Source organism: Trypanosoma brucei, chromosome 7, assembly GCF_000210295.1.
Source record: "Trypanosoma brucei gambiense DAL972 chromosome 7, complete sequence".
NCBI lineage: Eukaryota > Euglenozoa > Kinetoplastea > Trypanosomatida > Trypanosomatidae > Trypanosoma > Trypanosoma brucei.
In genome coordinates, this window is record NC_026740.1 from 1,918,812 (window position 1) to 1,933,464 (window position 14,653).

General features: G+C 49.5%; 7 protein-coding genes across 7 annotated transcripts; 2 read left to right on the forward strand and 5 right to left on the reverse strand.

The window, feature by feature from the left end:
- Window positions 1–65: 65 nt before the first annotated feature.
- Window positions 66–407, forward strand: TbgDal_VII7875 (hypothetical protein, unlikely; the record flags this gene model as incomplete). Its single annotated transcript, XM_011776892.1, has 1 exon — window positions 66–407. One exon carries the CDS (start codon window positions 66–68, stop codon window positions 405–407), a length of 342 nt encoding a protein of 113 aa, XP_011775194.1.
- A 110-nt stretch (window positions 408–517) lies between these two features.
- On the reverse strand, window positions 518–3,922 carry TbgDal_VII7880 (hypothetical protein, conserved; the record flags this gene model as incomplete). Its single annotated transcript, XM_011776893.1, has 1 exon — window positions 518–3,922. The coding sequence occupies one exon, from the start codon at window positions 3,920–3,922 to the stop codon at window positions 518–520; it is 3,405 nt and encodes a 1,134-aa protein (XP_011775195.1).
- A 244-nt stretch (window positions 3,923–4,166) lies between these two features.
- On the reverse strand, window positions 4,167–4,550 carry TbgDal_VII7890 (hypothetical protein, unlikely; the record flags this gene model as incomplete). The annotated part of the gene is made up of 1 exon (XM_011776894.1): window positions 4,167–4,550. The coding sequence occupies one exon, from the start codon at window positions 4,548–4,550 to the stop codon at window positions 4,167–4,169; it is 384 nt and encodes a 127-aa protein (XP_011775196.1).
- Window positions 4,551–4,583: 33 nt separating this feature from the next.
- On the forward strand, window positions 4,584–5,153 carry TbgDal_VII7900 (hypothetical protein, unlikely; the record flags this gene model as incomplete). The annotated part of the gene is made up of 1 exon (XM_011776895.1): window positions 4,584–5,153. One exon carries the CDS (start codon window positions 4,584–4,586, stop codon window positions 5,151–5,153), a length of 570 nt encoding a protein of 189 aa, XP_011775197.1.
- Window positions 5,154–6,041: 888 nt separating this feature from the next.
- TbgDal_VII7910 (hypothetical protein, conserved) lies at window positions 6,042–6,335 on the reverse strand (the record flags this gene model as incomplete). The annotated part of the gene is made up of 1 exon (XM_011776896.1): window positions 6,042–6,335. The coding sequence occupies one exon, from the start codon at window positions 6,333–6,335 to the stop codon at window positions 6,042–6,044; it is 294 nt and encodes a 97-aa protein (XP_011775198.1).
- A 3,239-nt stretch (window positions 6,336–9,574) lies between these two features.
- Window positions 9,575–11,188, reverse strand: TbgDal_VII7930 (hypothetical protein, conserved; the record flags this gene model as incomplete). The annotated part of the gene is made up of 1 exon (XM_011776897.1): window positions 9,575–11,188. The coding sequence occupies one exon, from the start codon at window positions 11,186–11,188 to the stop codon at window positions 9,575–9,577; it is 1,614 nt and encodes a 537-aa protein (XP_011775199.1).
- A 731-nt stretch (window positions 11,189–11,919) lies between these two features.
- On the reverse strand, window positions 11,920–13,056 carry TbgDal_VII7940 (hypothetical protein, conserved; the record flags this gene model as incomplete). The annotated part of the gene is made up of 1 exon (XM_011776898.1): window positions 11,920–13,056. The coding sequence occupies one exon, from the start codon at window positions 13,054–13,056 to the stop codon at window positions 11,920–11,922; it is 1,137 nt and encodes a 378-aa protein (XP_011775200.1).
- Window positions 13,057–14,653: the final 1,597 nt, after the last annotated feature.

Consider the following 14,653-nt stretch of genomic DNA (forward strand, 5'->3'; position numbering starts at 1 on the left):
CCAGTTTGAGGAACGACGGCCAGACACAATAATGATGGTAACTGAGAAGGACAAAGACATAGGATATGGGCACAGCACGAGCTGCTGTTCCGAACATACAACGGCGCAAAGCGATGGCCCCCACAGCGAGGTTTACTCTTATAGGCCTCTTCCCCTCCTCGGCTCAGAAAGTCAGCGTATTACCACATACAGAGTTACACCGAGTGAAATGGGTGAAACCTGAATTACACATTAGGCAATCACAGCATCACCAATCATCCCCAACTCCGCGCACCGCGAGCGCCGACAGCCACGCAAGTGGAAGTTACAGCGATCTCGAATGGCATACATACACACTACCTCAGTCAGCCTCATTGCAACCCCCCCCCCAATGGACAGTTATTAGGTGCCTAACTCGCTTCCTCTGATGTTATCGAATGTCTTCCAGGTCCACCCGTACCGGAATCCCTTCGAACATTCGTCCAAGAGTACACAGGTGCAAAGGATCCAATGCGGGCACACCGTAGGAACTACACCTTCACTCTGCAAATATGGCTCTGCTAAGCAGCTGCTTTTCGCGGGATAACGCCCCCAAAGTATTCTGTTCCAACGCCAGCGCCTCGCGCTGTAGCGCATCCAGCGCTTTGCTTACCTTTGTTTCCTGCTGACCCAGCTCCTCCCACACGTTCCGTAGTGCGCGCCCCTCAATGCTGCTGTTGCGCAGAATTTCACTATCCCTGTTAACACTCTGACAGGTGTCCCCATTGCATACCGAAACCGCACAACTTGACAAGGACTGTACACATGAGTCCCGCACAGCTTCCTTAGCCACATAAAGAGCCCTTAGCGCGCCGTCCCTCGCCGCCGTAACCGCTTCGCGGAAGGCGCGCAAGTCAGCGCAAATGTCACCACTTTCGTTGCTTGTGATGCTCAACTCCCCCCATCGGCACAGGTGTGTCCGCGTTCCAATGTTGACCCCCTCCGGCCATTTCGAACTAGCGCATGATTCTCTTAGTTGTGTTGGGGTCACTTTTTTCTCCCTCACCACGTCTGCAGAACTGGGGGCAACCTTTGTGGCTCGCGCAAGAACGTCGAGTAGGTGCGCAGAGGCGGAGGAGTCATCACTTGCGGCAGTAGAATGTCCCTCCTGCGACGCCCAGCGGACCATTCCAGCTCCATTAGTGGTAATAATTTCGTTATAACACTTGGGGTTGACGGTGACTGTATCCCCTGCAGAAGTGCACGTACCGGCAAGGAGCGACCCCGCCGTGCGATCCCCACGTCCCGCAGCCCGATGTTGTGGTTCTTTGGTCTCCGCCGCCAAGTCACTCAATGTAATTTCTCCTCTGTGCTCTAATGTTTGCACACCGACAGACTGTTTCTCAACACTCCGCGTGGCAACTACAGGGTCTGCGTTTGTCCCAGATGCCCTAACAATGTGTCGCGGGGTGCCAGCAAGGGCACCACCACTAGCAGGGGCACTTCCAGCAGGCAGAGTAGCCGTAGTGTCGTTTTGTCCCCGCAGCAAATTCAACTGTGTACGGAGCTCGTTGTTCTCGCGCTCCAGCCTCTGTAACCGCTGTTCAAGAAAACTATTCCTTTCTGCAGCAGCGAGCAGTTTCTCTTGTTGATGCTCATGTTGCCTCACTTCGCTAAGCATTAAACCGCCGGAGTGAAACAGCGCACTGAGATTGGATATCGCACGCCGCTGTTGACGCAGTTGCTCCCTATAGTGCTGTGAAACTTCCTGCAGTTGTGCTAGGGGATGTTCCAATAAACGCTGGAGAACGTGCGCAACACCCTCCAACTCGTGCTGGGAAACAAATGATGGATCCCCACTCACAGGCACGCGTGAAATGTCTGGGCAGTCCGTTACATACGTAGAGGACACCAGCATGGGGTTCGGATGTTCTGTTCCCTTGCTCGATGGTGTTGGCGCGCACACAGCGTCAGGATGAGACACTGTAACTGGAGAGTGCCCTTTCAACCCATGTGGTGAACCAACCGGATGCGCGAGGTCTTCTGCCTGTCCTTGCGGCCGCTGCAACCGAGAATTGGGAGTAGATTGCACGTCGACAACGTTAGCCTGAAGGAAGGCGCCACAGTTAGCGCGAGGCAAAGAAGGCAAATGTTGCCTAGGTGCGGTTGCGATACGATCAGCACATGATGAACCCGCAGGGGCCTCAGATGCCAAGACAGGGGATATTAGACGAGACCTAAGCCTAGACGAGGCAGGGTCACCGCATCGTGAAATATCGTTAGGAGTCGTTACCTTCGGGCTGCAACAGTCAACGTTGTAGTTGCTAAGCCCGCGAACAACACTAAACTGCAGAACGCCACGTTGCTTGAAAGGAACAGCGAATATGTTAATTACCCGCTCGGCAGCACGTAGGTTCTCTTGTCGTCGCTGGCGACGCAACTCCTCGACAAGATCGGCGTTCTCGGAATCACCACATTCTGAAACTGCAGCCGCAGCCCTCAAAACTTCTTTATTGATGACGTCGAAGGATGTGCCACGCCTCAGCGCGGCCATCCACAGAACAGAAGAGCAAGAGTGCTGCACACATGCTTCGATCATCGCCGATACACTGTCTAACCCAGAAAATAACAGGTTTTGGTTATTTTGACCTCTACATTGAAATAGGCTCTGCTGTGCGGTAGATGTGAGTGGCACGACATCAGATATGTGCCGCGGCAGCGTCCGTACCGTCTCTGCTTCATCCGCCATGCTTTCCGCAATGATTGACATTAAACCAGTATGTAAACCACCACTCCATATCATAAGCTGTGCCGTCCGGAGAAGCGACATGTGAACAGAGCGCGCCAGACAAAAGTGACTGCTATTGCGGTCGTACGAGAACGGCGGGGGCCCGCAGAGATCCCATAACCTCCATATGCTAACGGCATCACATCCGCTAGCGCCGCGACTACGGATAAGAAGCGTCACGAGTAAGTGCGAATTTGAGCCAACCACTGGGCTCAGCACTGCGTCGGGAGACCCTAAGTCGAAATCCCCGATGACGCAGCCCTGAGACCTGAGCGTTCTCTCTGATGGTTGTTCTGGGCTTCTGTCCACGGGCCTCCACGCAAGCGAAGAGCTAAATGCCTCATGTAAGGTCACTTGAACCTCGTGCACACTGCTGCACAGCACGTAGCGCGCGGCGGGGATGTCAGCGTAGTCCTCCATGAAGCACCTGGTGGGTGAAGAAGCATCAGGAGCACGGGCTAGCAAATCTACGGCCTCCGACTGCGGCAGCACATCGTCACCCCGTGACGAACCACAGCAACCAGTGGAATTAGGTACTGGTCCCCGCTTCATATTCCCGTGGTTGGGACGTCCCAACGGGACAGCAGTCGCGGTACCGGACGTTGGGGCCACCAAACGCCACTCCACAACGCTGACAGCTGCAACTGGTGAGTGATACTCTGCAGGGTCATGTGGAACAGCAAACAATTGCTGCAGCACTAAAGGGAATAGCCCAACAGCACTAGTCGAAACATTTGGTCTTGAGGAAAGGGAAGAGCCGAAGAGCTGCGTTGTCTTCCCACTTCCTGACGGACCGTGAGCGAGGGTGAGCAGTTCAACTCCGTTACAGTCCAGCAGGGTGCTTGCTACACAATTTGCTAAAGCCTCAACATACGCGGCGTAAGAAAGTGTACATCCTTCGCCGTCCCCCGCGGTGACGAATGAAGTACGCACACCTAACACCGTCGGAGGTTTGCACTTTTGATTCCCCCTTTGTTGGGGTATATCACTACAACATACACTCGCCCACGCATCTTGCAGTGGCATCCCTAAACCCCCCGGAATGCCCCTCTCCCCGTCACGGTGGAGCACGTGCACACCGCCAGCCTCACTCTTTTCTTGCGTTTGGTTGCTTCCCTGAGAAAGGCTCAAAGCAACTGTCACGCGATGGTTGCTTCGACCTCCGGACTGGTACATTGTCTACCCGCCAACAGGCGCAGCGAGGTGCAGAGAGGACAGGGAAAGTCTGGGGCCTAAGTGGAAAACGAGACACACAGGAAAGGAAGCACACAATAGAGAGTGGAGAAAAAACAAAGGAATTAACACCGCACATACAAGCGGACGGCAGAGCCGGTTGAAAACACAGAACAGAGAGACACGCATGCCGCAACCCACAGCAGGCCCTCTCTTGTTTGGTTTCCAGTAGTGCGACTACTCACACTCAAGTGCTTCCAATCAGTACAAAGCAACAGCAACAATACAGCGATACCATCACAGAGCATTCTTCACGTAACTGTACGTCCATGCGCGACACGGCGCGAGGCAAAGCATCAACTCGGTTTCCCCAAACACCAGGCTCGCGCTGTAGGCTAACACAATGACGACAGGGAGTGGAATACCGGCCGTCGCGGTAACGACGACCACTCCCCACAACCGAAGTGGCGGCACCAACGTTGTAACATTCTGACTGCAGCTGATATGTCTCCATCACAACGCATTGGAAAATCTCTCGAGTGCTCAACACGAGGTACCTAGCACTTACTGTGAGCAAACTGCAGCGACTTATTTTATCGATGAGGGTTACCGGTTTCCCCTGGATTGACATTTTCTCTCCTCTGTTCCACGCACACACAGCATCATGTGTCCAGTAAAAGGATCGAAACCCACACCTCTAACGAAAATGCTGCTGCCGCCCCCAGCCCCCCCTTGCAGAATGGTCCCGAACGAAGCCGATGTTCAGCCGGTTTGGCTATGCACGGATGCCAGTGAAGCTGCTGAGCTGCCGCACCTCACGGTCGCTGTCGGCATCAGAGCCGTGCAGGATCACTGCGCTAAACCCAAAAGTGCGATTGGCGACGCTTTTTTTGGACCCATAGGATTCGTAGTGAGTAAGCAAACAGGTCTCAACGGACATTTACGAATTATCAATCCGCAAAGGCCCCATGCCACACGTAACACATACACACACAAACAAGCACGGGAAAAATTACTTGACCGACTAACCTGCTCCGAGCGCAAGCCGGTTAATGCGGCGCGCATCCTAGCACAGCGAAACTGCTCGCATGAGAGGCAAGATAGTTGTAACCCTCCACCGCGTCACGTGGAGTTGTTCCTTTTCGTGTCATTCCTTCATATTACTCATTTTTGGCGGCCTGGCGCTCTTGGTCGCTGGTACCGCAGCCCCGACATGGATTTCTTTTTACCATAAGTGTAGTGCAGTACCAAAGTAAAAAAGTGAAAATAGGGAAAGTTTTCTCAGTACACCTAAATACACAAAGAAACGTGCGTCATCCTAACCTATCGGCAACAGGTATGTTCGCTATACAAGTGCGCGATTGCATTTGTGCGCACATATAAATACAAGTGAAGTTACCACTGACAGCGAGGAGCAGTACAGGTAAATCCCTCGATGTATATGTAGTTGAACGAAAAAACTATATCCCTCATTTCTGACAGCCCGTAGTGCAGTAACTTACTGCGATGGTCTTTTCCCCTCAGCCCCATTAATACCTTCCTCCCTTCTTTTTACCCCTGTCATCACCATCCTTCATTGTCACACACACCGTGTTCAACCCAAGGGGTTATTGAAATTAATAAGCAACGTAAGTGTGCGCACTGCAAATGCTAAAAACAAACGGCTCGCACAATTTACGTCCAGTATGTCTCGAGCTCCCTTTCGCTACTCCGTACCCTTCCCCCACACATTCCCAAAAGAAAACAAAAATACACACACCATACATGTGTTCCTTCACCACCCTTCTTTTTCCTATGGTACCGTGCTTTTATCCGGGTCTTCGTTTACTCCACCTCCCCCCCCCTCCTCCCCTTGATCTCCTAAAAAGCAGAAGAAAGAAAAAAAAGAAACGAGTGCGGGTGCCACCACCATATCACAATCACCTTCACTATGCTCATTTATGAGTAAGCATCCCTTATTCTCATCGTCGTCACGCAGAAGGTGGCGTCCTCTAATTAGCTTCGTCTATTTCTCGCCATCGTCTTCGTTTTCACCTTCCCTTCACCCTCCTCGTTCATTCGCACACGAGCACACAACGCCCCCTTGCCACGCTCGTATTGTAAGAATCCCCTCTCAGAGCTTCTACTGAGGTGGCTTCCACGGGTTGGCCGTGTTGGCTGTCTTTTCAACGAGCAGCTCCACGTACTTTTTCATTGCATCCTCCTTTGACATATCGCTGATGGCCTTACGGGCATCCCATTTGGACCGCTTCTCCAACTGTACAGCCCATGGCTGAGGATCCGTCACGGGGCCCTCCGTCGCTTGCTTAAACAGCGCGTAGAATTGTAACTTTTCCGCATCTGTCAGCTGAACCGGGCCGTCCTTTGGGAGCGAGCGAACGAACTCTGTGGCGGCTTCAAACTGGGCAGAACTCATATGTACCGGAACGATGTTGTGAATTACCGTTTACAACGTAAATAAACAAATGTATAAGCTGAATTGTGCTTTCGGCCACTACTCGTCAAACGGTATCGGTATTACCTTCCGGAGTGCGATATATATCCTTATTTTTTTTTTTTGCTCCTTTGTCGTTTGGACAGTTTATTTTTTAAAAAAACGAATGTCAAAAAGGAATGTACGAGCGACACAGCACCAGTATGATGCAATGAGAATGAAATGCATATATATGCGTGACAGCAATTTCAATGACAAGTGAAACGGTGGATCAATAAAATCGGATTCAAACTCGTGAAGAAGGGAGTTGAAGGAGTTTGGCGCAACGCCCATCAGGAATACACGAAGCGAGTGAAGGAGCAAACAAAGAAAAAAACAGGAGCGAGTTTGTGGGAAATTTTGAAAACACAAGAGAATCAGCAAAATGGAGTGGTGCTACACAAATGAATCGGGACCAAGAGAAATGTGAGAAAAAAAAGCAAATAACAGAACAAAAATTCAATGAAAAGCAGCTCCCAGTTGTTTTTGTTTCGGTTATTTGTCGTTGTTTTATTTCATTACGCACCTCGCCTACTCTTCTCCCCCATACCCTCCCCTTTTTTTCTTTCTCCCCCTTTTGGTTCCCAGCCACTTTTTCACAAATTAATTTATAGGCTATTTAATTTAAACATAATTTGATTCTGAAAGTGGACAACAAAAAAATTAAACAAACAAGCAAATAGATCAATCAACAAATAACTTAATGAAACAATGGAGCAAAGCAAATAACAAAAGCGGCGGGAAATAAAAGTTACCCCATGGTGGTAGCGAGCACATGCGTGATATATACATGTAATATATATATATATATATATATATACCTATTCATTTGCTTACATTATTCACATATTACTTCATTTAAACATAGAAAAATAAATGAAGTTATGTATACACACATTTTTAAAGGCAAAAATAAATAAAACGGGGATGGGTATAGGGGATCAAGGAGTTGTGGGGTCGGCTTTATGAATCACACTCAAGAAGGCACACACAAATAATAATATGGAACAAGAGAGAAAAGGAACATAGCAGGAGAGGGGGAAGTAAATATAAAGCAAAATAAATGAATGGTTTTTTATTATTTTCCTATTTTCAACGGAACCTAACATCACCACATACGCACACGCTCCACGCTTTTGCTCTGAGTTAAAAAAGACGCAAACGCATGTCCTCTTCTCGTCTTCCTCACAATTACACACTTATGTCACATTTCAAACTTTATCCATTCGAGAATTTGTCATGTTCCCCTTTTATGATATAAACTGATCCGCTACCCGCTTCCTTCACAAATAAATAAATATATATATATATATATATGTGTGTGTATGTGTACGCGTATGTATCCTCCCCCTTATTGTCGTCGCCATCATATTTTCTTTACTTTGTCTTGTTTCCTACGTTTCCTCCTCCCTAATCATCATCATCATGACGATGAACGAGAGGAGAATTCATCTACACTTATATCACACAGACACACACACACATACACACAGAGGCACACGAACGAATATATGTGTACCTGAATGTGCATAAATACAAATATGTGAACACGCAACGTTACGAGCATATGAGTGTATAAGTAAGGCACAAGCTCACCAATTCACCACACATTTTCCCACCATCAGTTACAGTTTCCTCACACATATCCTTCTTTAATCTAGTTTCGCCTCTCCAGCTTCCTTTCCTCTCTGATTATCCCTCCCTCTCTTTTCTTCTCAGCCCCCTCCAACTACTGCCCCTCAATACGCGCACACACATATATACAGATAAACATGTAAATATGTACATCAAAAAATTAGAACACATTATATAAATGTATATATATATATAGAGAGAGAGATGCATATATATGTATATATATACAAATAAAGCCATTTCGTTTACACGTCTACTGGCGCGGGTGAGCGCCGGTTATCGCTTCATTCGGACTCGCACACCCCAGAAAAGAAAAGAAACATGAACGGTGCCTTCCCTCCCTATTTTCCAACCAAAATCCTCAACAATATTATCATTATCATTTCTCGTTTGTTTACACTTCCCATTATCTGTTGGTATCACCCTTTACACTATTGCTTTACCAGTATTCCCTCACCTTCACCCTTCACAGACATATAATACGCATATCTTTCCGAAAAGGAGGAGCTTGCCCCCGCTCGTTCACCGACCAAGTGCGGCTTTTCTTTCACTTTCGTCCATTTTTTTTTTTTTGATAGTTATTTTGGTTCGGCTCCGTTTACAAAAAAAGTTGGAAAAAGAGAGAGACAGAAGGTAGGAAGTGACCCCCTCTTCTCTTCCCTTGAGTGGCTGATTGGGTTATGAAGACAGTACACTGGAGGCGAATAAATAGATAAACGAAAGTTCCCATCAAAAAAAAAAGTGTCAAATTTGATTCCACATGCGGACAGAGAGGATAGAGAGAGTGGCACAGGTTTTTAAAAAAATAGTAACAATAATGGTAATTGTGATGGTAATGATGATGGTAATGGTAATGATAACAATAATAACCACAAACGAGGCAAATGGGAGTGATATAACAATGAAAGGGATAACACAAATAAACTGAAAGTAAAACAGGTGAACAGGGGAGGACATAAATGGGTGGAGGTCAAAACGTCAATGAACCACACCGAAAAAATGAAAAAAAATCCTTGAGAGAACCGATCACACAGATGTGACACAGCACAAAGTTACTCTTCCCCTTTAGCCACGCGCTCCGCTGGGGACATGCCGCTGTATTTTGTTTAGTTTTGGCTCCTCGTTGCTTGTTTTCTTTTTTTCCTGTCTTTTTCCCCTCCCACATGCACCGCTGAAACTGACTACCAACCCAAAGGGAGAAGAGAGTTGAATATAAAAGAAATACTTCCCCTGTTCGAAGCAGGGAAAATGGTAAATCGTCATCATTATTTTCTATTTTCATTTAGTACCCACATCCCCCCTTTTTCTATCTTCTCGCTCATCATTTCGCTTCCTTCCTACTTATACCCTCGTCGCTGCTCTACACTGCGTTGCGCCACTTCCAGTGACCATGACATCAAAACACACAACATAGCCAAATCCTCGTACCACCATGCCATCAGTTCTCTATATGTATAGATGTGCGTGTATGCGATGCAAACACATTCTGCCTACTGCAGGCGAATACCGCCATCCAAAAACTCCTCTCAAACATTTCCACTTTGCTGTTATTGGGGTTGTAAAACATTACCACCTTCGCGGCGTGTAAGAAACAGGTACTGCTTCGCCAACCGCGCCACCACAGGCACCACACGAGCAAACTCCTTCTCCGTCCACGCCAGTATCCGCGTGAGCAGTGACGATACCTCCTGTTCATAGTGCGAGACGACGGCCTCTTCGGGGAGCAGTAGCGCTCGCGACTCCGCCCAAACCCTGTCGCTGCGAGCACGACACAGAATACAGACCTCATCCATAAACGACATGCAAACCTCCGCGGTGAAGTGCTTTAAAAAGGCCCGAAAATGCTTTGGAGGCGGCGACACAAACCCCGGTGACTCGCCTGCACATGAAACGTTGTGATGCCTGATGGTCCGCACTGTGCCACTAGGCTTCCTTCGACGTCGGGATGGCGCTTCAGTTGGCCGGGCCGTCTCCTGTTGCTGCTGCGGTCCCTTGGCAATCAAAGACGCAGCACCGTTGCTAAGAGTGCCAGCAGAGCCGCAGCCGTACGTCCGACGGAGAAAATTTAACACTTCCTTTGCGTCACCTGCAGTAAAAACTGACAAAATGCGTTCCGTCTCGGACGCCGGGCACGTCATCAGCGATGCCAAATAGTGATCAGCAAGCGCGGCCTCCAAAACCTGCGGCAGTGCGGGATGCTCCGTCAGAAGTTGCGGGACGGTCGCCACGTCGGCATTTGCGCGCTGGAAAGCGTCAGCCGCGTGCAACTGGGCCCGGGGCCGCATCTGCCGCTCGTGTTGCCAAAAATAATCACTTGGGGGGAGCGCACGACCGCGACGCAACATCACCTTCGAGCCGCCAGCTGGGGCCCCACGGTCAACCCTCTCGCCGTCACGCCGGATCGTATCGGACTGCAATACAACCAGTTTGGAGTCCCCATCGGCGTTGAGGGTGGCTATACGGCCGGCAACAGTGGACTTGCCGCTATCCTCATCGTTCCCAGAGCCCCACGCAGGGCCACCAAATCGTTTCCCCGGCAAACCGGAGCGTGAATAATCTCCTGATGGGGGTGCAGAGGTATGACGGACTTTGCTTTTGGATGATCTGGAATGTGCCGCCCGCCTCACCTGGTTGGCCCTCGGAAACTTGTTGCGAGACATTTCAAGCAACAACCCTGACCTCTCATGCATACTCCTGAGTGCCTCACTGGCCCTCATACCGTTGTAAGCATGGTTGCCGCTACCACCGTGAGTTGTTAAGTCAGCCGGGACCCGGCCTACCTGTGCTTCAACCTTCATATGTGTCTTGGAGACGGTGGCGGCCTCGACAGAGTTGGTGGCGGCAGCGGAGGGCACGGCACGTCTCACTGAAACACCCTTAGAGCACCTAGTTAATGTCAACCTCTGCGGGGGTGAAAGACTGGAATCCGTTAGATGATTAAGTTGCTGTGGCGGCTTCCCGTCCAATTTTGTGCGTCTCCACCCCGTTGCGGAGAAGTAATCTTGGTGCGACGGTGGGTGATCTCGAGAATTGCGTGAGACAACACTACTCTCCGTCAAAGCGTTCTGCACCTTGTCGGGTGTTGTTTCGTCACAAGAAGGCTGTATTGACGCTCCGTTGCGACCAGCATGGTACTTTATTTCCGAACATTCCACCAGCATGATGCACAAACTCTCTCCTTGCCTTGTTGCCCCTGCTCGTGTTAACTCCCCCTTAGCTCCTCCACTGAAGTCACAGTGGTAACCACCTTACGGTAACAACACCAAAACGCTTTTTTTTTTCTTTCGTATTGGTTGAAAAGTTTTTTTTAATTGCCTTTTTCCTCCGGCACTATATATGTATGTGTGTGAGAGGATGTGCTTACTGAAATTTCACTTAGGGCACATAGAAAGAGAAGGGAAAAACAAGAAATGACAAAACGTCTAAAAAATACGCGATCCACAAAATGCCTGTTGAGATGCCTCCTAACGCCGCTACGAAAAGTAAAGAACGGGGCGATACATCCTCAAGAAATGATGATTTTCGATAAGTCCCTCCAGTAGAAACAAAAATGTGCCATCACATCACCACACCTGAGTCCCCTGTCGGACTCTCTTTTTCTCTTCACCCTGCTGTGACAACAGCCAAGATGAAACTGACACACATCATTCCACAAAAAAAAAATGGAGGTGTTTCAGTATTCAACTACATGCGGTGCGAGTACTGGGCGGACCGAAATGCGGCTCCTCCTTCAGGCATAAATTGCCGTAAGCTACAGACGCATTCTCTCGGGCCTGGGCGCGGCGAACAAACCTACATCATAACGCCAAAGAAATAAAAGGCTCGAATGCAGTTCAGCGCACGCGCCACGGACACGGACGCGGACACGTCGGGAGAGTGTAGATTTTCATCTTCACGCCTTTGATTTCTTTTTCTCCTTCTTCTTCCGCGGTTCCCCTCCACCCTTACCCGCAGACTCGGAGCTAACCTGGGCGGTGCTCAACATAAGTTGACCCATCTCATTCGCCGCCTGCTCATACCGTTTTGAGATAAAGCAATCTGGCTCAAAGCGTCGCATCCACGCACCTAGCACTCCCGCAACCTCCTTTGCCGCACTCTCCTTGAAAAGGTCCTCGTGTCGCTGGCAGCACTTCACCACAGCAGGGCGCCTGTGGCCGAAAACTTCACTGTGAGCTGCCGCGTCCGACAGCGGGTTAGCAGAGGGAACAATCAACTGCACGGGATGCCGAACACCCAAAAGAGACTTCAGTGGCACGTACCGGCTTTCGTCACGCACCAAACCCCCTGCGCCGAAAATTCTGTTAGGGTCGAAGAGGTAGTCACGGTACAGGGACTCATCCTCAGCAGCCGGGCAGGGCAGCGGCCCTTCAAGGGAAGAAAGAAGAGCTTGTTTTGCAAAGGCCAAACCATCTTCCGGAACATTGATGTCCCTCTCTGCCTTGGCAATGTCCTCCCGCTGCTCCATGTTACGTAGAAACTCACGAGTTACTAATGGGGTATCTAGAGACATTAGCGTCCCAACGCGGTGGGGAAACTCCTGAGATGACGCCATTCGCACCGCGACGAGGGCACCATAAGAGTATGTCAAGAAATGCGTCCACCGCACGTCGAGCGCGTCCATTACGGCACATATGCGCTGGCAGGACTGCTCCAACAAGTCCTTCGACGAATCTGTACACTGGGCATGTAGTGGGATATACACTGCGCCATAGTCCCATGAAAGTTGGGAAAGGATTGATTCGTACTTTCTTGCCGCCTCCGCAACCCCCGCTTCCCCCTTAGTGGAATGATCAAGAATTATAAGGGGACGGGGGCCCAGGCGCGCTCCATGGTACATTAACATCTGCGGCAGCAACTTCCTGCGCGAAGCTCCCACGCAACGTGCCTGCCACGGCTGAATAGAGAAGGGCGTGAAGCTTGCGTGTTGCTTGTGAGCAACCTCTGGTCCATCATTCACCAGCCCCTCTAACATCTGCCCACCACCAGTTGTTGCTGATGCCACATGGTGAAGGGTCCGCGCCAGCCGCATGTCGGATCCAAACCAGCAGCAAGTTGACCCCACAGCAGCGAATACCAGGTTAGCTCTAGCCCCTGCACAATTCCTCCTGGAACAGCCTCAAACCCTTCCTCTTGCTTCCCTTATATCCGGAACCGCTGCCAAAGGTAAAAGGAAAGAAAAGTACCTGAAGCAACGCAGTACATGCTTATCGCAAATAGGAAATGAATTTTACTGGACGGGGGGAGAGATCATACAGGGGTGCACTATTACGTCCCCAACCTTACAACCATCGATTGACCTTCGACAACAGGGGACTGGTATGGTCCCTTTGACACAAATAATGCTGGCCCTATACGACCACAGTAGCGAGGGCACGTGTAGTTGGTTCACCACACCAAACGCAAGACGAGTGAAATGCGCTAGTCCTTCCACACGTCCACCCACCTGAGACCTACAGCTCAGCACAAACCACGGAAGTTTACAGCGCTCCATTATACTGGCGGAACACGGTCACAGGACCAAAAACACACCGTAAAGAAAGACCATCGGTCAGGCTCACGCAATTCTAACCCGGTCCCACACGCACACACCCATAGCTCATGCTAAACGTAGAAAGCTGGAAAATTAGGCACCCCGCTTCTCAATAACAAGGAACCAAACGAGCTTTCAATGCATAAGAGGAGCCACGAAACAGTAATGTAATCCGTCACGTCAGCAATACACCACACGTGGAGGAGTCACAGCTCAACCTTTCCCCGCACACAGCGTCCATTGCAAGAGCCATACTCAATACACTCCGCCTGTGCATGCACGTATACGTCCGTATGGCACCTCGTTAACAATACATAATTTCCTACCCTTTCGACGCATGCAACAGAACCACATGGATGTCTACAGAGGGGAAAGTTAAGGAAAGATCAATAACAACGGAAGTGCGACAAACATAGAAGCATCTGTTATTCGTGTCATAATGTCAATATCGACTACCGTCCCCCTCCCCAAAAGTCACCTGCAAACGGGAAGGTCTGGGGCAACTAACAAAAGAGGGAAGTAGAATTACTGAGTGAAAACTAACTCTCTCCTTTAGCGAACACTCGTAATACACTGACAACTATGCCATAAACCTCTCAGGACACACATGTGAGCCTGGTTTAAGCATCAGAGAAAACTACCGAAACACGCAACAAGCCACGGATCCCCCATTACCTACAGCTATAGAGTCATGTGTATATTCGGGAATGGGGAAGCAGAAAGAGGAGAATTAAAGTGGGTGTTGCAGAATAAATGGTTGACTGGTGAAGTGCACACAACCAAATACTATATTATTACACCTCAGGGTCGAATCAATGATGAAAAGGCATGTAGACATGCGTACATATATAAGCAAATTGAGGAAAAAGATTTTTAGGCACCTACTCTTCCATTAGTACTAGTTCTAATCGCATTTATATTAGTTCCCACTCCCTCTCCGTTTTGCGGTGCAGATTACTGGGTATAGAAATGCACCTTCTCGGAGGTGCAAAGAGCGATAAGCGCAACAGGCAGTAACCTCGCAGTTTCGACCACAAATTCAAGAGAGGAAGGAACACCGCTCGGCAGCCCATTTCATCCCATTCCAACTTGGCAC